The following is a 23,779-nucleotide window of genomic DNA, read 5'->3' as shown; positions in this document are numbered from 1 at the left end:
AAAGACGCCAAGAGGATTTGAAAGTCGCCAAATTTAGGATCAAAGTGCCAACTGCTGATTGACACAATGTAGAGTTGACCTCCATCCATGAATGACTAAACAGCCACTTTTAACTGTTAGAGCTGCTTTACTCTACATAGATTTATAAATGCTAGATTTCAGTGACGTGCAGTGAGGTTTGAGGTTGGGGAGGCACTTACTTACTAGTCAGATTTACAAACATACGGTATGATGCTAAGCCACTGACTTAGTTTTTATCTTTTATCTTTGACGTTTTTATCTTTTAACCTTTTTGAACAAGTCGTGCATGCTTTTATTTCAAGTGGCCTGGACTACTGCAATGCACTTTATGCTGGCATTAGCCAAAAAGCTCTCTACCGGTTGCAGTTAGTCCAGAGCGCGGCAGCACGACTTTCAACAGGGGCCAGGAAACGCCAGCATATAACCCCAATTCTTCAGAGTTTGCACTGGCTCCCTGTTCATTTTAGAATTGATTTTAAAAACCTTGCTCTTTGTTTTCAAAGCTTTACATGGACTGGAACCTCATTTAATCTCAGACATCATCCAAATTTACAATCCTGCGCGCGCTCGGAGGTCCGAGAGCCAGCTCCGACTCGTGGTGCCCAAGACCAGACTTAAAACTAGGGGACACAGGGCCTTCTCTGAGGTCGCCCCTAAGCTCTGGAACACTCTGCCCCTCCATGTTGGAACTGCTCCCACAGTGGAGTGTTTTAAGTCTCTTCTAAGACCCATTTTTAATCATATTTATTTTATATTGTTTTTATAGTGGTTGTATATGTAATTATGTATTATTATTTATCGTTTTTATTCAGTCATTGGTGGAGCTCAAGATAGTATTTGAATGTTGTTTTTAATATTATTGTGCAGCACTTTGGAAACATTTTGTTGTTTAAATGTGCTATATAAATAAAGTGTATTGGATTGGATTGACTCACATGTCAAATTTACAAACATTACAGCATGACGCAATGGCACCGGCTCAAAATCACCCTCCTCCCAGGGTGCAGAGTTGGTGAAAGAGACGCTATGTTCAAAGAGGCACGTAAATAAAGTAATGCCTTGCACATATTAGTTATTTAAGTACTTGTTTGTATTTTTAGTTAATTCTTAAAATTATTGTTTTACATTAAAAAGAGAGCACAGCATACCAAGTCAGATTCCTTGTGTGTTAATAAATATTTTTCCGCCTCCTTTTCTACATGAAGCATTCTTCAATATTCTCCAAGTAGGGCGTGGCCATGACATTACCGGATGTGAACACATTGAGGAAGTCAATTGACATTTGTTGTGGTGTACAGCAGTAACAACAGCGATCGCCATATAAGTTTGTCACTTTCTTTGTCTTGCTAAATTGCTTACTAACAAATATTTTCATTCTGCACTTGTGACAGCAGATCATGAACATGCTTTTCTTATTAATGCTAATTGTGCAAATGCACCGCACGCTGCCTGGTAAGTCCATTCTATTATTCCAAAATGATTAAATTTAAACTTATTATGACACTGTTTTATTTTCATGACTATTGTTGACATTGTTTACTTCGACCCGACATGAGTGGTTATGAACAAGTGCATTTTAGTCCTTTTTTTTGGGGATTCTTTTTTAAAGGGAATACAAACAAATAATAAATAAACAATGATATGCACTACATGTGTATACAAATAATGTATTTTCTGTGATATCAAGTATACTTTAAAGGGGAACTGCACTTTTTTTTTATTTTAGAATTTTGCCCATCGATCACAATCATGAGAGACAAGTGGACAAAAGTTGGTTTTTTTTGCAGTCTAACATGTAAAAATCGACTTGTTTTTGTTGGCTACAATGCAGCTAATGGGAAGAATACATTCTACTTCTAAATCACTTTAAAAATACATTTGAAAAAACTTCCGGTGTTGTGCCGAGTCATGCCCACAGCCCGCCAGGGGGCGCATAATTCGGCACAACACGTCAAACTTTTTACTTACTCTTTAAGTCTAACTACTTTAAGGTGTTTTTTTCCCTGGCTGACGCACCCTTTTTTGTGCGAAATACTGTGGTTATTGCGACGCAATGAGCAACTTGAAGACAAAATCGACAACAACTCGAGCAGATAGTGTCTCAGCTGAACTAGCTAACATGGCGGCCGCAGCAGCAGCAGCTTCAGGGTCGGAAGACAAGAGAGCCGAACTCGACGGCCAATCTGACCCAGTTACCAAGAACGACATCGAGGCTCTCCTCAATAAACAGCGCGATTGTTTCAAGGCTGATGTGACTTTTCTGATTCAACAGTCGACTGAGTCCCCGAAGCAGTCAGTCGATTCATTGGGACAACGGGTGAAGACATTTAATAGATAGGTTTCCGCTGTCGGCAAAGGGCTGGCCGTATCGATACCAAGCATCGATAGTGAGTATCGGTATCGTATCGACACTGGCGTGATGGTATCGATACTTCACCAAATTAAGCGAATCACTCCGATTTAAAAAAAAAAGTGAGCGCAGCGCTCCTCGCCACGCCACCCTCCTCCCTAGTGATGGGTCGCGAACGAGATTTAAAAACACTTTAAAAAGTCATCTTCAACCAAAGTTCAAATAAAATAAATACAATTAACATGACGCTTGGTGCGTTCGCGCAACAACATCAGTATAATTCGCTCCGAGGTTCACTCGAACACGCACACACACACACACGCGTGCGTTTCCAGTGCGACTTAATGTCTTGGTTGTAAACTGTAAAGTATTTTATTGCACTAAAATAACGATAAGAATTTCTCAGTTCTTTTGTTTTGTGTTCATTTTTACAACTGTTTAATAACTAGTGTTTTTCTTTTTTACTTAAGTTCTTGTGTGTTGTGCGGCGACTAGCCAAGTTCAGTATTTGTTTTCACCTTATTTGCACTACTTACTTTGTTGTAATTGATATTATTACTTTTTTATTTGAATTCCTCACTTCTTTTGTTTTGTGTTCATGTTTACAACTTTGTTCAATAACTAGAGTTTTGTTATTTACCTTAAGTGTTTGTGTGTTTTGAGGCGACAAGCCAGGTTCAGTAGTTGTTTGCACCTTATTTGCATTACTTTATTGCTATTGATATCACTTTTGTAATAAATATTTTAGTATTTGACTTAAATCGTCGTCCTGTGTTGTATTATTATCCATCCATCCATCCATTTTCTACCGCTAATTCCCTTTTGGGGTCGCGGGGGGCGCTGGCGCCTATCTCAGCTACAATCGGGCGGAAGGCGGGGTACACCCTGGACAAGTCGCCACCTCATCGCAGGGCCAACACAGATAGACAGACAACATTCACACTCACATTCACACACTAGGGACCATTTAGTGTTGCCAATCAACCTATCCCCAGGTGCATGTTTTTGGAGGTGGGAGGAAGCCGGAGTACCCGGAGGGAACCCACGCATTCACGGGGAGAACATGCTAACTCCACACGGAAAGATCCCGAGCCTGGAATTGAACCCAAGACTGCAGGACCTTCGTATTGTGAGGCAGATGCACTAACCCCTCTGGCACCATGAAGCCCGTTGTATTATCATCATAATCCATTAATAAAGGCAAAAGTACAAATTTGTTTTTCAAAAGTATCGATACCCCGAAGGCCCCCCCCCCCCATCAGATGTCGACACTTCCGGTATCGATATCGGCGATACTGGATGGTATCGGATCGGTATCGATACCCAAATTTGCAATATTGCTCACTCCTACTAGCAGCGATTACCCATAATCCTCCGTGGCAGCCGCCATCTTGTGTGTCAAAACTTGGTTTACTCGTCTGCGGCAGTTTTCTAAATATTTTTCCACACTTTTGCAGCAACAATGACGTCCACTTCGGGAAATTTGAAAGAAGTCGTAAAAGTTCCCTACAGACAGACGCTAGATGGGGTTTGCAAAGCCAGGTATTTACAGAAATGGAAGGCGATGGCGATAAAGATCCGTATGAGATGGGAAAGCACAAATGGACTACGGACTTGAAATGTTATCCTGATATAACTTACCCCGACATCGTCAACTATTTGGTGAACAATGTTAGTGCCTACACTCTGGATGAGCTCAAGGGCTACACGTCGCTCGAAGCGTACAATTACTTTGTGTGTTAATGGGTACAGGAAATGAAACTGGCTACAATGGAAGATAAATGTGTTCTTGTGTTCGTCACTCTCAGAGATCAACTGATCCGTGTTTGGTGCCATGGGTCATATCAGAGAAGACGGGTAATGGGTTCCTCTCTTTAAGAAGGGGGACCGGAGGGTGTGTTCCAACTATCGTGGGATCACACTCCTCAGCCTTCCTGGCAAGGTTTATTCAGGTGTACTGGAGAGGAGGCTACGCCGGATAGTCGAACCTCGGATTCAGGAGGAACAGTGTGGTTTTCGTCCTGGTCGTGGAACTGTGGACCAGCTCTATACTCTCGGCAGGGTTCTTGAGGGTGCATGGGAGTTTGCCCAACCAGTCTACATGTGCTTTGTGGACTTGGAGAAGGCATTCAACCGTGTCCCTCGGGAAGTCCTGTGGGGAGTGCTCAGAGAGTATGGGGTATCGGACTGTCTTATTGTGGCGGTCCGCTCCCTGTACGATCAGTGCCAGAGCTTGGTCCGCATTGCCGGCAGTAAGTCGAACACATTTCCAGTGAGGGTTGGACTCCGCCAAGGCTGTCCTTTGTCACCGATTCTGTTCATAACTTTTATGGACAGAATTTCTAGGCGCAGTCAAGGCGTTGAGGGGTTCCGGTTTGGTGACCGCGGGATTAGGTCTCTGCTTTTTGCAGATGATGTGGTCCTGATGGCTTCATTTGACCGGGATCTTCACCTCTCACTGGATCGGTTTGCAGCCGAGTGTGAAGCGACCGGAATGAGAATCAGCACCTCCAAGTCCGAGTCCATGGTTCTCGCCCGGAAAAGGGTGGAATGCCATCTCCGGGTTGGGGAGGAGACCCTGCCCCAAGTGGAGGAGTTCAAGTACCTAGGAGTCTTGTTCACGAGTGAGGGAAGAGTGGATCGTGAGATCGACAGGCGGATCGGTGCGGCGTCTTCAGTAATGCGGACGTTGTACCGATCTGTTGTGGTGAAGAAGGAGCTAAGCCGGAAGGCAAAGCTCTCAATTTACCGGTCGATCTGCGTTCCCATCCTCACCTATGGTCATAAGATCACGGGTACAAGCGGCCGAAATAAGTTTCCTCCGCCGTGTGGCGGGGCTCTCCCTTAGAGATAGGGTGAGAAGCTCTGCCATCCGGGAGGAACTCAAAGTAAAGCCGCTGCTCCTTCACATCGAGAGGAGCCAGATGAGGTGGTTCGGCCATCTGGTCAGGATGCTACCCGAACGCCTCCCTAGGGAGGTGTTTTGGGCACGTCCAACCGGTAGGAGGCCACGGGGAAGACCCAGGACACGTTGGGAAGACTATGTCTCCCGGCTGGCCTGGGAACGCCTCGGGATCCCCCGGGAAGAGCTAGACGAAGTGGCTGGGGAAAGGGAAGTCTGGGTTTCCCTGCTTAGGCTGTTGCTCCCGCGACCCGACCTCGGATAAGCGGAAGAAGATGGATGGATGGATGGGTCGTGTTTTATCAGGACACTGTACGTGTATGGCAGGCATTGGCGAAATATGTTCACATGTTTCTGCATTGTTGTTTGCCATTGAAGCGAGCGTCAAGATGCGGGACAACACCACAGTCACACAGGAAAAATCTTACTGGCTACTTCCATCTGCAGTCAAGAAAGTTGGGTACAAGACCATATAGGACATTAACTTCACATCCGCCAAGACAATCAAGAGAGAGCTAGACAAGGCAATCGTATTTGGAGAAACACCAGCACCATTAAAACAGAGGAAACTACCGGAGGTACAGAAGGGGACACAAGATGAACTGTCAGACTTGTACAGAGAATTAAAATCCAAAAGAAAAATTAAGCCTGTCTTACTTTCTCTGATTCCAGGATATGCTAAAGACTATCGTCCAGAAGCACTTGATAAAAAGTACCCAAAAGTATTTTCAGAACTATATGAGGTGGCGACTTGTCCAGGGTGTACCCCGCCTTCCGCCCGATTCTAGCTGAGATAGGCGCCAGCGCCCCCCGCGACCCCGAAAGGGAATAAGCGGTAGAAAATGGATGGATGGATGATTATAACTATGCAACTGCATAGTTTAGGGTATCTTGATTTAATTCATACAAATTTTAATAAAATCGTCCAAAAATAAGCGGAGATTGCCTATATTAATTATGGAAGGTTATATTTGTGCAACAACAACGTCAGACGTCAAGCGTTATTAAGTACAAGCACAAGCACAGTAGTTCCTCCGTTTTAATATCTATTTTAACCATAACACATTTTATCACCGAGACAGAGAGCAACATAATTCAAAGTACCTGTTACAAAATGATCAGAGCAAACTTTATAATGTCGTTTTGCTGGATCAGGGGTAAATTCCACTCGATTGATTCTAGCTGGCCACAGGTTGCGCCTTTCTGTCGACAGTCGCTCGGTTTCTTTTCCCTGTTTTACTATGACCTTAGGGATATCGTAGTACTTTGTTGTTCTTTGTCCTGAATTGGCGCGGTTTACACGGGCCCCCCCCCCCCAAAAAAATGTGTGACCCATTTCTCACAAAAATAACCACGGAGGCGTCCTTGGTTACTAGTGTTTGTTTTGACACACAAGTGGCGGACAAGGGAATTGTGGGACGGTTGTGATGCCATCGGAAACCCACGTATAGCCGTCTGACTCAAACCGAAGTCACAGTGGGTGAAAACTTTGAAAAACTCACCGAGATGGAAGCCGCTGTGAAGTTTCTACAGTCCCAAACTACGGTGCTCCTGGAACGAGTGGACGACCTCGAGAACCGGTCCCGCCGGAGATAGAGAGAACTCACCGCTCCCTCGGTCCCAGACCGCTGGATGCTGGCGCCGGAAAACCGCGGACCTTCATCAATAAATTCCTCCGTTTCCAGGAGAAAAAAAAAGTCCTCAGATGGGCCAGACAACATAAACTGGATTACTGCGGCACCGAGTTGAGTTTACCCGGACATCAGCCCTGCTTTGGCCAAGAAACGAGCTGCTTTCAACCCCGTCAAAAATATGCTCTACCTGAAAGGAATAAAGTTCCGCTTGCTGCATCCCGCCCGTCTCCAGGTCTGCTTCAGAAATGAAAACTTGTACTTTGATTCTCCACAAAAAGCCCAGGACTTCTATGACGAAAGCATCGCTCCCTCAGGTTAGTGGAAGATGACTTTGTATGGAAGGTGTTTCAGACCAAAAGCACGTTGAAGAGGACATTTTTTTTTCTCTTCTTCCTTAAAAGTTATGACTAACTTAAATATTATAAATTGGAATATTTATTTCTCTATTTTATCTAATTTTTTCAATTTGAAACGAACACTTACCAGGGGCTACTTGTTATTATTATTATTATTATTATCATCATTTATTTATTTATCTATTTTATTTTATTTTTTTCTCTCTCCCATTATTATTTTCTATATATAATTTTGCTGCCAATATGGTGCTTATTCCTATTTAAGTGGCACCTAATGTACATTATAGACACATTTGCAGATACAGGAGCCATATCTGCTCAACGATATTAGTGCAGTGGTCCTCAACCTTTTTCAGTGATGTACCCCCTGTGAACATTTTTTTAATTCAAGTACCCCCTAATCAGAGCAAAGCATTTTTGGTTGAAAAAAAGAGATAAAGTAAAATACAGCACTTTGTCATCAGTTTCTGATTTTTTAAATTGTATAACAGTGCAAAATATTGCTCATTTGTAGTGGTCTTTCTTGAACTATTTGGAAAAAAAGATATAAAAATAACTAAAAACTTGTTGAAAAATAAACAAGTGATTCAATTATAAATACAATTTCTACACATAGAAGTAAAAATCAACTTAAAGTGCCCTCTTTGGGGATTGTAATAGAGATCCATCTGGATTCATGAACTTAATTCTAAACATTTCTTTACAAAAAAATTAAAATCTTTAACATCAATATTTATGGAACATGTCCACAAAAAATCTAGCTGTCAACACTGAATATTGCATTTTTTGTATTTTTTTCCCCACAGTTTATGAACTTTCATAAACTGTGCATCACCTTGCCACCAGGTGGCTTAACCATGAAATGTTCAAAAACAAAGTAATAAAATAAAATAAGTTTGAATATTTGTCTTTTGGGGCAGCACGGTGTGAGAGGGGTTAGTGCGTCTGCCTCACAATGCGAAGGTCCTGAGTAGTCCAGGGTTCAATCCCGGGCTCGGGATCTTTCTGTGTGGAGTTTGCATGTCCTCCCCATGACTGCGTGGGTTCCCTCCAGGTACTCCAAAGACATGCACCTGGGGATAGGTTGATGGCAACACTAAATGGTCCCTAGTGTGTGAATGTTGTCTATCTTTGTTGACCCTGCGATGAGGTGGCGACTTGTCCAGGGTGTACGCCGCCTTCCGCCTGATTGTAGCTGAGATAGGCACCAGCACCCCCTAAGGGAATAAGCGGTAGAAGATGGATGGATTTCTCTTTTGGTCTATGCTTTCTATGGGATTTTGGTGTGGTTCCTGTATATTTTGATAATTTTCATGGTCAAAATCGCGGAAATTCCGTCACGTGGTGCCCCCGCGGCTACACACAGTGTGTATTGAGCGTGTGCGTGTGAGGGGGAGCGTGCTTGTTGCCAGGGGAAAAGGCAGGCCATGAGGCAGCAAGTACCTCTGCCACGAGGTAGGGGGCGATATATTGTCAACAGTACTCTCACTTGCTACACTGGGAGAAGTGGGGGCGCTCTAGCTAGCAGACACATGTCTCTCTAGCTGAAGCCTGCCTATTTTTGTCTTTTTAAAATAAGAAAACAAAACTGTATGTATAACAAAAATGGCATTTTTATTCGAGTAAGCCAGCATTTGTGGGTGTTTTTTTGTCAGACGCAAAAAATATTGTTTTATTGCTTGGAATGAAATTGAATTAAATGAATGTGTCTGCCAATATGGAGGATTATATACTGTATCCAAGATTAAATACTTATCTAAACTGGACTTTTAGACAAAATGAATGTGATCATACAAAGTACATTTTCTTGGAGGATAGCTATTGCTGATTCAGATACAAACACAGAAAGGTAATATACACTCACAATACTTGATTTATTTTGTCACAAGCAAATGGTCCTTAAAAGTATTTAATAATAACTTTATCAAATACTTTTTGGACCCATTTATCATATCATAATATCATTATAACATTTTTATGAAAGCGAATAACTCCCTTCTTTTTACTGTTACTCTAATGTGCAGCCTAAATTAACAGTGATTAGAGCTGTTAAGTTAAAAAAAATAAAAGATGAAAAAAAAAATTCAAAAATATCTGTGCTTCACCTGATATTTCTTTCACCGCACGTCACTGCGTACTAACATCACCATGAGGACGTTACGCCATGGTATAAGCCGAAAAAGCTAACCAAAGGCAAAATATAAGCTAGCTTCTACATCAACACAAAACGCTTTTGAGTTTGTAATACACAACACTGCAGGAGGACATCAATCTGTTCTGAGTAAAAAACATGAACAATCATATTACAGTATCTGTAAAGTATTATTTTAGGTGGTTTGTACACAGCTAGCCAGACAGCGTATGTACTGTAGTTGTAATAACACTCATGACGTGCTGCGGGTATCATGATCATTAGTATAGTGACTCACTCGATGGACATTTGTGCGTTTGGTTCAGCTGGCCAGGGACATTTTTTCCGGTTTATTTTGGGTAAGCACTGTCGAAATTTGCAGCGTCAAGTCACGCCGAACTCACTCTATCGGGTTCCGTCTACTCCAACATTTCACTCTTCCTTTGTGCTTGTTTCTATAAGCAGCAGTTCATCCTCAGTATATTCAGATTAAAAAAGATAAGGTTGTTCTTGTTTGTCCAAAAATAGTTGTCTTCTTTGTCTGGTATCAATTCTGTCATGATTAGAAGACAAACACACATTTGTTGCCAGAAGTTGCATTGCAATGGAAACAGAAATAAATGTGCGGACGAAATCAGTCTGGCAATGATTAAAATGACAAAATACGGTAAATATTGAACGTATTGTTATGAATAATTTGAAGTTGTTTTAGAGCAGTGGTCCCCAACCACAGGTCTGGGGACCAGTACCGGTCTGTGACGCAATAGCTACCGGGCTGCAGAGAAATATTAAATTATTTATAAAAAATGCATTTTCTCCGTTTTAACTTTCGCCTGTTTGTCTGGACACACCAATAAGCTTGTTTATAGATATACAATAAAACTCCATAGAACATTGCTATTTGTTTTAACTTTGTGACATACAATGCACATGAATGAACATATAAAATATAAATGTGACAGATTGTAGCCAAAGGCTGATTTCCATCTGCATTCTGCAGGGGATCTCATTGCAAAGAAACTAGCCCAGGTCTCCCACTAATTCAGCATTACAGTGACTTGTACTTTTCATGCACCTATTTTCATCTGGAACAAGTGGAATTCCGGTCCCTGAAATTAAATGCCTACATTAAACCGAGTCCATGGTGCAAGACCACTGTTTTGAAGGCTACAGCTATGAGTCCGATTAGCTGTGTGTTTCAAGCTTTTTTTTAATCTCTTAAAAATCCTAAAAAAAAGAAAAGTTACTGTCCCTCATAATGATCGTCAACGATGGGTCTTAAAGGGGAACTGCACTTGTTTTGGAATTTGGCCCGACTGTGGGCAGAGTTGACTTAAATATTCATATTACAAGATGGTTGATATTCTAAAAAGATTAAACTCTCTTCTTGTTTTGTTTTTTTGTCAGTGACTCACTCGCTCCAGTATTTCCACACTGCGTCCTCTCAAATTACAAACTTCCCAGATTATGTGGTCGTGGCTTATATTGATGACATTGAGATCGGTCACTATGACAGCAACACAAGGAAAGCAGAAGCCAAACAAGAATGGATGAAGAAATTTGCAACGGTGGATCCAGAGCACTTTTTGTGGCAGACAAATTTAGGTATTCGCAGTGAAGTGAAGGACAAAGAGGACTTGGAAAGTTTACAGAAGCGCTTCAACCACACTGAAGGTTTGTTCATAAATGTTTGATGTTTTGAAAAAACCACACATTACTGCACTTGTCTGTGGGCATCCATAATGACGTAGAAAAAACACATGACTGACACTTAGAGAGCTCAAGTTATCAAAACTCACTTGTCTTGCATGTTGGCAGCTGCTGAAGAAGCCATATTGTTAATGGTTTGTTGTTTTCTTGATTTGTGTGTTGGGTCACGTGAGCAGGTGGACATTGTACAGTGTGGCACTGAAGGTATGTTGTCCTGCTTGTTCGCCTAAATCAGGGGTCGGCAACCCGCAGCCTTGATCACTCTGATTTGGCTTAGCTGCATACTTGCCGACCTCCCCGAATTTTCCGGGAAGTTTACGGATTTCAGTGCCTTTCCCAGAAATCTCCCGGGACAGATATTCTCAAATTTTCACTCATACCCATACATGCCAACCTTGAGACCTCCGATTTTGGGAGGTGGGGGGCGGGTAGGGGAGGGGGTTGGGCGGAGGCGTGGTTGGGGGCTCGGTTGGGGCGGGGGCGTGGTTAAGAGGGGTGGCGTGTAATTCACCAACTCAAGTATTTCATATATATATATATGTATATATATATATATATATATATATATATATATATATATATATATATATATATACATATATATATATATGAAATACTTGACTTTCAGTGAATTCTAGCTATATATATTTATTTTATTATACATATAAACAAAAGAAAGTGGAATTTCCGACGGCACCTGTCAAATACACAGTAATAAAAACACAGTTGTTCTACTAACTGTACTGTGCTTGCTGGTTAGTAAAAAAACAACAACAACACTTACCTTTCACCATTTGAGTAACCTTTTTTCTTCCATTTGCGTATTGGCGAGCGATTTCCGAATCCGGGAACATATCCTTCACGGATTTGTTGTAGACATCCGGAAATGAGAACGAGATGTTGCTTCCAGCTATCAGCATAGCCATAATGGTCTCAGCATAAGATACACCATCAGGTCTTCATTTTGCGAGGTGGGCCATAGTACTGGGTTGTGAACGATGCTGCGCTGCGGACGCTTTGTACTTCGCTGACCGTTCATGCCTGAATATCCGTTAGGCCGCCGTGTTCAATGGAGAAGTCTGTTCTACAAAATTTACAGGCAACATACGCCTTCTCCTTCGAACTCTCCTGGATAAACTGAAATTCTTGTTTCCAATCGTTCTGGAACTTGCAAGCGTATTTCTTCATTTTGCTCGTTGACGGTGTAATATATTGGGTTGGAGTCAATAACCAGGCGACGTGATGAAGTAACGTCTCTTTACTGTGGGCTTCAGAACAAATGTAGAATATATTTACATTCTATTCTATGTACGGTAGATGGCAGTATAGTCCTGTTTAAGAGGGTCACAACATTGAGTCAGGTCTGACTCAATGTTGGGGGGCGTGGCCTCCAGCTCTGCTTGTATTTCGGGAGATTTTCGGGAGAAAATTTGTCCCGGGAGGTTTTCGGGAGAGGCGCTGAATTTCGGGAGTCTCCCGGAAAATCCTGGAGGGTTGGCAAGTATGCTCATACCTCAATATAGAGGGCGTATCATGAAGTCAATGCTTTTAGCGTCCTCTGGAACATGTCGTCACGGCCATGCTATCAACGTGCCGATTGGTTACGCTTAGTGTGCGGTTGCCGTTACCACACGTCAGTGACTGCAAGGCATACTTGCTCAACAGCCATACAGGTTACACTGTGGGTTGTGATATAAACAACTTTAACACTCTTATTAATATGCACCAGACTGTAAACCCACACCAAACAAGAATGACAAACACATTTTGGGAGAACATCCGCACTGTAGCACAACATAAACACAAAAGAACAAATACCCAGTATCCCATGCATCCCTAACTCTTCCGTGCTACATTATACAATCCCACTACCACCAAACCCCGCCCACCTCAACCTACGCACGTATAATGTAGCCAGGAAGTTTTATGTAACCTGCTGGCACTTCAATGGCGCCATTTCTACATGCAGCCACACAACTAAATCACACTTGAAAACCAAAAAATAAGCTGTAGAGCTGTCAAAAAAAAATAAAAAATTAGATTAATTGTAATTCTTAATTGTAATGATTCTTAATCGATGAAAAAAATTATCAAATGTATTTTTAAAAATTCTATTGTAATTTTTACTTTTTTATGTTTTCCTGTACAGCCATTCAGACAAATCATATTGTTGATATAGATGATCTATATTTGCTGTAAACATTTACTTTAGAGAAGAGAATTGTTGGATTTTTGCCTTATTTGTATTTAACTTTATTAAATGATTGGGTAGAATTGTATTAAAAACAGTTTTCTTTTAAGTAATATAAAAATTGATAAGATCTTTATATGTATTTTATGGAGGAACGTAGGTAATCATAGTACTGGCATCGAAAGTTATTAACACGTTTGTTATTTTTTGTAATCGAGAATTGTTTCTGAATTGAATCGTTACCTCTAAGAAATGAATCGAATCAATCCATCAATCAACCCACGGTAGCCTTCCGCGTCCTAGGCTGCCCACTAGCTCTCTGCCAGTACAACCAAGTTTCAGTGTGGGCAGATGTACTCCCTTGGATTCTACCAAGACCAAGGGAAAACATGGAATTGATAGAAAGAAGGAAAGGGTGGAAAGAAGCGGATAATGTGTCCAGGTTGAAAGGTATGTGAAAATGAGATTCTATAGTTTCTTAAATATTAATACAGACGGATGGAAGGACCCGGTATAAGAACATTTTGGAGCAGGAGTATCTATTCCAGATGTTGGTGCGTCAACCTGTAATAGAATGACTAATAACCTGTCAGACACTTACATAACCAATTAAAGGGGAGTAATTTAAAGGGATGTGTAGGAGAGAGCAGGTGGTGTACACACAAATTAGGGTAGGACTAGGCCCGGAATGTCGTCATTTTAGGTGCAAAGCCACTTGTCCTTTCGTGTCCTTAACCTTTTGAGGGCACAAAAGGCCAAATGTCAGGGCAGATTTTTGTGCGCACTCATGCTTGTTACATGAGGGCACTGGTCACTATACAGACCTCCAGCCTCATGCGAAGAAGTAAGAACTGCCTGGTTATATTTTGTGTTTTGTAGCAATACGCATGTGCATCTAAGAAGGCAGCCCCCAAAACAACTTGTTTTCAAGAGACACTTAGAAAGGGGCTAGAAGTTGGTCTGTGAAGCAAAATGTATCCGAAGTTTGACAAAAAGCACCATCATTACAGGCTATGTAGAACACAAGGAAGTGTGGTAATTGGAGAGAAAAATCATAGTATGACCTCTTAAAGACACAATTGTGTATGTGTGCATGTGGGTTGATGGTGATTAAGCCTTACTCCATTTTATACACTTTGTGTTACTCTTTCAGGTCTTCACATTTACCAGAGGATGAAAGGCTGTGAATGGAATGATGAAACTGATGAAATCAAGAGTTGGAGACAGTCCAGTTATGATGGAGAAGATTTTTTAGCATTAGATACCAAGACATGGACATGGACTGCAGCAAAACCACAAGCCTTCCCCATGAAACACACGTTGGACCATGATCAAGCTTTTATGACATACTTCAAGTTTTACCACACTGAGATCTGCGTTCAAAACTTGAAAAAGTATGTGAACTTTGGTAGAGACGTACTAATGAGAACAGGTAAACCACATGACGTAAGCTGATAGCCCACCCTCTGTAGGAACACAAGTAACATTACAACCTACACTCTTTCCCATGCAGACCTTCCAAAGGTGTTTCTCCTCCAGAAGACGCCGTCCTCTCCGGTCAGCTGCTTCGCGACAGGTTTCTACCCCAGCAGTGCAACACTGTTTTGGAGGAAAGACGGCAAGGATCTCCACGAGAACGTGGTGCACGGAGAAGTCCTACCAAACCCCGATGGAACCTTCCAGATGACAGTGGATCTGAATGTGGAGGTGACGGCCGAAGTGGAGGGCAAGTACGAATGTGTGTTTCAGCTGTCTGGTGTCAAAGAGGACCTGGTCACCAAGCTGGAGAGAAGAAGCATCCTGAGCAACGCAAGCGATGAAGGTGAGGAGAACACATTGAGTTGAATTATTACATCCTCAAATCAAGAACATTGAATTTTATCAGAACTTCCACCATTATTGATCCATGTCACAAGAACAATGCTGGATATTGATAGCATGCATGCAAAGTACTCATTTAGTTTTCCTCTTCATGCTTTTTTGCTCATAACAGACAACGTGAAAGTCACCGTCGGCGCCACGTTGGCGGTCGCTGCAGTGATCCTCGCTATCATTGTCATTGTCATAGTCGCCATACGTCACAAAAATAAAAAAGGTGAGGGTCACACTTCTTTTTTTGTGAGTTGGTGCTTTCCTCCAGGCAGCAAAGGTGCCAACAAACACTCCAAGATCCTCAAAGAGAGATCACACACTCACATAGAAAGGTGATGTAAGGACAAAAGTCTAAGCCATCTTGTCTGTCTTTCATTTCAGCCAACTATGTTCCACCTGGTAAGTCAATCATGTTCTCCTTTCTTTGAGCCGCCATAAACAAAGCAGGGGTGAAGCATCACTCGTATGGAAGTCTGATGTGGACGTTTGTTAAAAGTTTAGCCTGAAAATCTTCCCTTCGTCTTACCGGATAGTAGGGTTGGACATCTCTTAGTGATGGACGAATCCGTATTCATCGAGATACATGGGTTACCATGCCATTTAAAAAAGTTATATTTTAAAAACTGAATAATTTGATAGGGTGTATGAATGATTCCATTCTATGGTTAACATTTGTTGATGGACACTTTCTTTTTTATGCCACAAAAGGACAAAAGCATTATTTCCTGTGCATACGCTCCTCCTCATGTTTGATGAATAGTTAGGACCTTGGCACCAAGTGCTCAGCCGAGATCTGTCCAAGCTAAGTTTAAGAGCATAAACTGATGAAAACTACTCTATTGAGAGGCCAAACGTTTTCTAAAACAAACTGAACAATCAACTGATTAGTGGAATGTCATGAGGATACAAATAACCTGATGAATGAAAACACTGTTGGCACATTCATCTTCAAATATAGAAAAAAAAACATTCTATAAAAGTGACATGCTTACAGTATTTTCAAATGTGTAAAACACCACATACGTATATCCCTAAAATGCTTTAAGGCAAAGATAAAGTAAAACGACAACAGAATCACATATCAAATATATCTATTTTTAGACATGGACCAAAAAAACACTATCTAAATAAACATGTTTCTTTGATAAGATGATATAAAAATGCCACCCATCTTCTTCCGCTTATCGGATGCCGGGTTGCTGGGGGACTTCAGCCTAAGCAGAGAATTCCAGACTTCCCTCTCCCCAACTACTTCGTCCAGCTCTTCCCGGGGACTCCGAGGCGTTCGAGGGGCCTTCTGACCGACAGAGCTTCTCAATCTATCGCCAAGGGAGAGCCCCGCCACCCATTGAAGGAAACTCATTTCGGCCGATTGTACCCATGATCTTGTCTTTTCGGCCATAACCCAAAGCTCATGACCATAGGTGAGGTTAGGGACATAGAGCGACTAGTAAATTGAGAGACTTTGCCTTCCAGCTCAGCCCCCTTTTCACCACGAAGGACCGATGAAGGGTCCGCATCACTGCAGACGCTGCACCGATTTGCCTGTCGATATCACAATCAGCTCTTTCCTCACATGAAAAAGAAAAACCCAGAGGTACTTGAAGTCCTCCAATCGGGACATGATCTCCTCCCCAACTCAGAGACGGCACTCCACCTTTTTCTGGGCGAGAGCCATGGACTCGAAGTCGGAAGTGCTGATACACATCCCAGTCGCTTCACATTCGGCTGCAAACCGATCCAATGAGAGCCATAAATCCTGGCCAGATGAAGCCAGCAGGACCACATCATCCGCAAAATCAGAAACATAATCCTGCAGCCACCAAACCGGATCCCCTCAACGCCCTGACTGCGCCTAAACATTCTGTCCATAAAAGTTGTAAACAGAATTTGTGACAAAGGGCAGCCCTGCCCGAGTCCAACCCTCACTGGAAATGGGTTCGACTTACTGCAGGTCATACAGGTATGTCCTACCCCATACTCTCTGAGCACTCTCATCAGGACTTCCCAAGGGACATGGACAAATGCCTTCTCTAAGTCTACAAAACACATGTGGACTGATTGGGCAAACTCCCATGCACCCCTAAGGAATTGGTCCACAGGACGAAGATCACAATGCTCCTGTTGAATCTGAGGTTCGACTAGCCGACATAGCCTCCTCTCCAGTACACCTCTTATCAGGAAGGCTGAGCAGTGTGATCCCATGATAGTTGGAACACCCCCTCTGGTTCCGATTTTTAAAAAGAGAAACCACCACCCCAGTGGGCTGATCCAGAGGCATCCCCCTGTCAACTGATTGATAGTCTCGTGCAACACCTGGTCGGTTAATCGATTAATCTAAAGATTCACAGCTGGTTCTGATTGTATGAGGTGACTGCTACCGACTCAACCGAATCGCTCACTTGTCAAACTGGATAGCCAGTCAAACCAGTTCATCGTTACCAACCCTACTGTATAGCGAAAAGGAAAACTGCCGCTTTTGGATGTTTTGGTACTAGTATTGGTTAACATTAGAGCTGTCAAATTTAAAGGGAAAGTAACGAGTTAACGCTCATCTCCTTTAACAGCACTTTCTATTTCCCTTTGCCTGATTTGTGACCATCAGCCCTTACCGTAAGTGCGGTAAACCCACAGATGCTGCGGGAACTAGGACGGCGCAGAAACGGACAAAGAAAAGGACACACTAAATGGCAAAATTATCCAAAGCCCCACAGCAGGGTCTCCCAACAAGACCGAAGCCATCTGCCTCCGCTGTGAGCAGAGTCCTCATCGCATCCCACTACGAACAACAACAAACTTTACACAGAAATTGCAAATTTGGTGTCAACACCCCTAATTCTGCGACCAATCAGTATTGTGGAGTAATGATACTAAACGGTAATCTAAGGAAAGCACACCCGACATGCTGACCCAGGCACTTTTTTATGCTATAGTATAATAGTTATTTATAGTACGTGTGGCTGAGTCAGAAGTGGTGTGCATGTGTGAAGTGTTTGTGTTAAGCTGTTTTAAAAAGCATAATGCATAACAAACATGTGCAAAAAAAAAAAAATTATCCAGTCCCATGTTGACAGTATTCAAATCTTGACAATCATCTGTCTCAGGCAGTGATTCTCAAGCTGTCGTACGACTCCATCTAGTGGTTCGCCAAAGAATCAATTAAATATTGTAATGATGTGATATGTTTTATTCACTGATATTCAAACACAGTGTTACTGTTCAAGCTATGTGGAACATTAGTGGCCAAAAATAATAAATATACTTGTTAAATAAAATCTCTTTGACGCTACTGTATTTTAATGCTGGTCATTATGGTGGTTGCCAAGTGTTTTCTGAGGTGGTACTTAGTGAAAATAAGTTTGAGAACCACTGGTGTAAGGTAGACTTATTAAAGCTAAAAACTATCTGTGATTAACCTTGATTAATTATGAGTTAACTATGGGAAGAATGTGAAAAATCATAATTGATTTTAAATTTAAATGTTAATCGTTTCATAGCCCTAATTAAAATGTACTGTAGAAAATGGACGGATGGATGGATGATAAGATACTCTGTCCCGAGTCACGTGACCTGCTGACACGCAGGCAATGTAAACGTGTCACATATCTAACTATTGACAGGAAGTAGAAGTGCACCACTCTGCTTCTTGATGTTTCTCAACCAATGGAGTCACACATCAGAGATCTGATATAAGTGAAGATGCACCTTCTAGATATACAGTGGGGAACATGAGTATTTGATGCCCTACCAGCCAGTTAGCATTCTGACTACCATAAAAGTTCTGGACTCTTCATACTTTTGTAAGGAAGTAAAAGGTACAAAATGTGAGGCGTTGAGGTCACGGTGCGTTTGTGTTTGTCTGACAGCTGGTGACGATGGTACCTAGTGCTCAGAGAACTCTACGGATGAAAGCAGTCGGAACACAGTAAGTTATCTCACACTTTGCCGATATATTTGAGTTTTTTGTTGCAATAGATTTAAAATGTGTTCCACCCTCATTTCTTTAGCGGAGATTCACACTTAGCAAAACATGGCTAATGCTAACACTAACGAGAGCGAGACGTTGTTCCAAAGAAAAGAAAAGTGTTGTCAGTAGTTGAGATTTGCGGCAACGGATCTGGAACAACTGACTGCACGCTGCAGTGTTTGTTCAAAACATGCGGCAGCATAACAAACTTTTTCCTTTCTTTAAAAGTAGGTGAAAAAAAATCCTAAATCGACTTTCTTGTGAAAAAATCTGAGATTTTATGTTTAGGACATATCACCCAGAACGAGCTCACATGGACCGTTTACGTATCCAAGATCATCTTTCAGCTAACACTTGGATTCTTGTGCTGTCATGCTTTTCCTCCAGGATCTTTTGTGCACTGGGACAGATAGCGACTACTGAGGAGCGTGGTCACACTTGAAGACGAGAAGGACATGTGTTTTGCTCATCATCAAACTGCTCCTCGTGTTTAACAGTCTCTTGTTTTTTTAAGTTTATGTCTTAGAAATCAAGTTACGATCAAATGTTTTTGCCCCCTATGGTGGGATCACTTGCACTGTAACAGTAGTATACTTGTAATTATGCATTTTCATTTTCGTACACTTCTAATTCTTTGGCCAAACATTATGCACCTCCCAAACAATCATATGAAGACGTGTTGGTGGGATTGAGGAGGTCTTCGAAGTATTCCTTCCACCTATCCACAACATCCGCAGTTAAGGTCAGCAGAACACCATCCGCACCATACACGGTGTTGACAGTGCACTGCTTCCCCTTCCTGAGGCGGCGGATGGTGGTCCAGAATTGCTTCGAAGCCATCTGGAAGTCATTTTCCAAGGCTTCCCCAAACTCTTCCCATGTCCGAGTTTGTCCGGTGAGGTGGGCGGGGGTGTAAAATATATTCAGGAAGTGTCATGAATACAAAGGCTTATGGGTATTTGTTCTGTTGCGTTTATGTTGTGTTACTGTGAGGATGTTCTCTCGAAATGTGTTTGTCAATCTTGTATTGTGTGGCTTCACAGTGTGGCGCATATTAGTAAGTGTTAAAGTTGTTTATATCACAACCATCAGTGTACTCTGTATCACCCAGTATGCCTTTCAATCTTGTAGTGTATTTGTGGAAGCTCCACACGACATATTGCTGGACCAACAATCGATTCGTTCATGTTGTCAAAAGGTGCCAAAGGTAATGGTTACACAGCATGACCATATTATTGTCATCAGGATGAACGCTATTGGATAGTCGCGTGAACGTAAGCGGCTCCAATTGCCTTCATTACTCTGTGAAACAGGTTCTACATGGCTCTGTGGGTGGTAAAGGTGCCCAACCTCTGATATATTTCAGCGGGCGGTTACGGTCCTGATAAAAAGTTGGTTCGGGTGGACGGCAGGTGGATGACGACTTTGGTGATGCGGATGCGGATGATATAATTGCCTATCCGCGCATCTCTGACGTAGATCATTTGATAAAGTGACTGTTTCAATGTTGCAGTTTTTGAACACACCACTAGGGTGTGCCCAATAGGAAATCCGTTATTACCACTCTCTCATGCAGTGTTATGTACAATTGCTGTCCGCCTGAACTATTAATAAAAGCCAAGTTATTCATGCAGGTAACTACAAAAAACAACAGCTATTAATGCTAAAAAGCCTATGATGTGTTATATGTAGCCTAAACCGAGTGTTTGTTTGCAACAATGTTTCTGCTTGACGATATAATTCGCCAGCTCAACTTTCGCCCTGTTAATACTTCTTGTTACACAGCAGTTACCCTATCCTACAACTAGGGGGCAACACAGACCATGTTTAAAGCACTGTCTAAATCAGTGGTTCTCAACCTTTTTTTCAGTGATGTACCCCCTGTGAACATTTTTTTAATTCAAGTACCCCCTAATCAGAGCAAAGCATTTTTGGTTGAAAAAAAGAGATAACGAAGTAAAATACAGCACTATGTCATCAGTTTCGGATTTTTTAAATTGTATAGCAGTGCAAGATATTGTTCATTTGTAGTGGTCTTTCTTGAACTATTTGGAAAAAAAGATATCAAAATAACTAAAAACTTGTTGAAAAATAAAAAAAGTGATTCAATTATGAATAAAGATTTTCACGCATAGAAGTAATCATCAACTTAAAGTGCCCTCTTTGGGGATTGTAACAGAGATCCACCTGGATTCATGAACTTAATTCTAAACATTTATTCACAACAAAAGAAATCTTCAACATCAAAATTCATGGAACATGTCCACAAAAAAATCTAGCTGTCAACACTGAATATTGCATTGTTGCATTTCTTTTCACAGTTTATGAACTTACATTCATATTTTGTTGAAGTATTATTTAATAAATATATTTATAAAGGATTTGTGAATTGTTGCTATTTTTAGAATATTTGAAAAAAAAATCTCACGTACTCCTTGGCATACCTTCAAGTACCCCCAGGGGTACGCTTACCCCCATTTGAGAACCACTGCCGTAGGACATACACTATTTGATATGCAGCTCATTTTTATGTGACACTTATTGAAATATCTTCTGTGACATCATGCACTAAAAGTGCACTTTATTTGTTTTAAACTATTGTAGTGGCGTTCTGTACAAAAAGTGCACTTTAATTTAGTGTTGTTTTGATTCCTATCGCCAACACTGTTGTCAACAGAGGAGAAAAAAAATGCTTTATTTAAATAAATATATTATTTATAAAGCAAATTCAAGTATAATTGGCAAATTTTCACCTTGGCACGCATATGTTCTTCCGAGAATGTTGTAGTCGTAATGATTTGTGCAGTCCTTTGAGACATTTGTGATTTGGGGCTATATAAATAATGGGTTGTACTTGTATAGCGCTTTTCTACCTTCAAGGTACTCAAAGCGCTTTGACACTACTTCCACATTTACCCATTCACACACACATTCACACACTGATGGAGGGAGCTGCCATGCAAGGCGCCAACCAGCACCCATCAGGAGCAAGGGTGAAGTGTCTTGCTCAGGACACAACGGACGTGACGAGGTTGGTTCTAGGTGGGATTTGAACCAGTGACCCTCGGGTTGCGCACGGCCACTCTCACACTGCGCCACGATTGATTGATTGATTGATTGATTGATATGTGTCCTCTTTTTGGGGTTTCAGAATATGGTCAACCGGCAGTGCAATTAGCTTTAGCATCAGCATTAGCTTGGTCATGTATTTAAGCCTTGTCGACTAAAAAGACACACATCATAAAAATATACCCTTTCAAACATATTTAAACACCAAAACGATACATTTGGGGGTAAAACTATTTACATAGAGTCACTTGTACCTGAGAAGGGAGATGTTTGAGTTCTACAGATACGAGGACCACATTTTTGTTCAGCTGTCATGTGTAATGACTGCCAGGAAGTCAGGTGTCCCCCAAGTGTAGCTCCCAGCACAACGCGCCCCCTGCTGGAGCCGTCCAGTACTACAACGGCTCTTATTAATGCTGGCATTACAATAACGTTAGCTCCATATAATACAAAATAACGGTGCTTTACTGTTGCCATTAAAAATAAAAAAAAATTAAGTTGCGAATATAAAAATGACCTAGTATTACAACTCAATAGCTTACTGTGCTACTTCTATCACTGTATTCAACAAACCCCCTTTCCATATGAGCTGGGAAATTGTGTTAGATGCAGGGGCGTCACTAGCCCTATTACTGTTCTGGGGCACACCTGGGGCACAAATAATTCATGTGAGCGTGCAAAGCGCACAAGCAAAAACATTTTTAGCACTTATTTATCATAAAAAAGACATAAATAGTGCTTTAAACTATGAAATCATATCAGATTATGTTGTTTGGATCTTTGATTAACCACCTGAAATTAACTAATGCATTTGACCTACTTGTGCACTTTTTTACTGCAGACTTCTAAACTGCTACTGGTAAAAGCAAAAAGGAAGAGCAATGAATCTTTTTGAAATATATATTGCAGTAATCATCTGCAAATTTAACATCTACAAAAGTAAAACAAAAAATAAAGCACCCCTACATCTCTGGGTTCTTTTATATAATTTAATTTCCATTTATGGCAATGTGGCTAATGCTATTTCAGATACACAAAACTATAAAATATACACAAAACAATAAAGCCACAGTAGTAGAATAAATGAACAACTGTTGTGTGTCTGTCCAGGGAATCATTTTCTAAGAAGTAAACTGTAACGTCTCGTTTTAATTTTTGCAAAGTGGTCAATCACTTTGGACAGACATGGAAATATCACAGTAACTGTTACACAGTAGACCAGTGGTTCCCAACTGGTGGGTCGTGACATAAAAGTGGATTGTGTGTCATTTTCAGTGAGTCGCAGTCAGATGTGTGCATGAAAAAAAAAAAAGTTTAGGGAGAAAAAAATCAAATTGTAGCAACAAAACCAGATATTTTTAGCCATTTTTCTAGTGACTATTAGTGAGTATTTTAGTAAAAGGCAAACCGACTAACAAGTTGGAGAAGGACTCAGGACCAGGGGTGTTTCCAGACATATTTCACTGGGGCACGTGCACCACTGTTGATCTGCAGTGCCTCAGTAAAAATTTCACCAATAAAACAAAAAAACGCTTCAGAGTTTTAAGTCTACATAACATAGACAACAGCGCACATA

At 41.4% G+C, this 23,779-nt stretch overlaps 1 protein-coding gene and 1 long non-coding RNA gene across 5 annotated transcripts in view; one reads left to right on the top strand and one right to left on the bottom strand.

Annotated features, from left to right (window-relative positions):
• The window catches only part of LOC133554281 (uncharacterized), a 51,233-nt gene extending 28,660 nt beyond the window's left edge, over positions 1-22,573 (bottom strand). Inside the window, exon 1 of the long non-coding RNA XR_009807087.1 lies at positions 22,458-22,573. This is a non-coding gene — a long non-coding RNA (uncharacterized LOC133554281). The remainder of the gene's footprint in view (positions 1-22,457) is intronic.
• Positions 1,297-21,515, top strand: LOC133554279 (major histocompatibility complex class I-related gene protein-like). Of its 4 annotated transcripts, none has more exons than XM_061902810.1 (8): positions 1,297-1,473; positions 10,802-11,068; positions 14,449-14,727; positions 14,809-15,117; positions 15,289-15,390; positions 15,549-15,566; positions 19,034-19,092; positions 19,522-21,515. In XM_061902810.1, the coding sequence occupies exons 1-7, from the start codon at positions 1,419-1,421 to the stop codon at positions 19,051-19,053; spliced, it is 1,050 nt and encodes a 349-aa protein (XP_061758794.1). In that variant the 5' UTR covers positions 1,297-1,418; the 3' UTR covers positions 19,054-19,092; positions 19,522-21,515. The 4 variants fall into 4 exon arrangements, with proteins under 4 accessions (XP_061758794.1, XP_061758797.1, XP_061758793.1 ...); XM_061902813.1 differs by having other exon boundaries at positions 1,382-1,473; positions 10,819-11,068; XM_061902809.1 differs by lacking the exon at positions 1,297-1,473 and adding an exon at positions 6,692-7,221.
• Positions 22,574-23,779: the final 1,206 nt, after the last annotated feature.

This window comes from Nerophis ophidion, linkage group LG06 (assembly GCF_033978795.1).
Source record: "Nerophis ophidion isolate RoL-2023_Sa linkage group LG06, RoL_Noph_v1.0, whole genome shotgun sequence".
NCBI lineage: Eukaryota > Metazoa > Chordata > Actinopteri > Syngnathiformes > Syngnathidae > Nerophis > Nerophis ophidion.
Note: the sequence above shows the minus strand (reverse complement) of the source record. Positions and strands in the feature narration are given on the sequence as shown.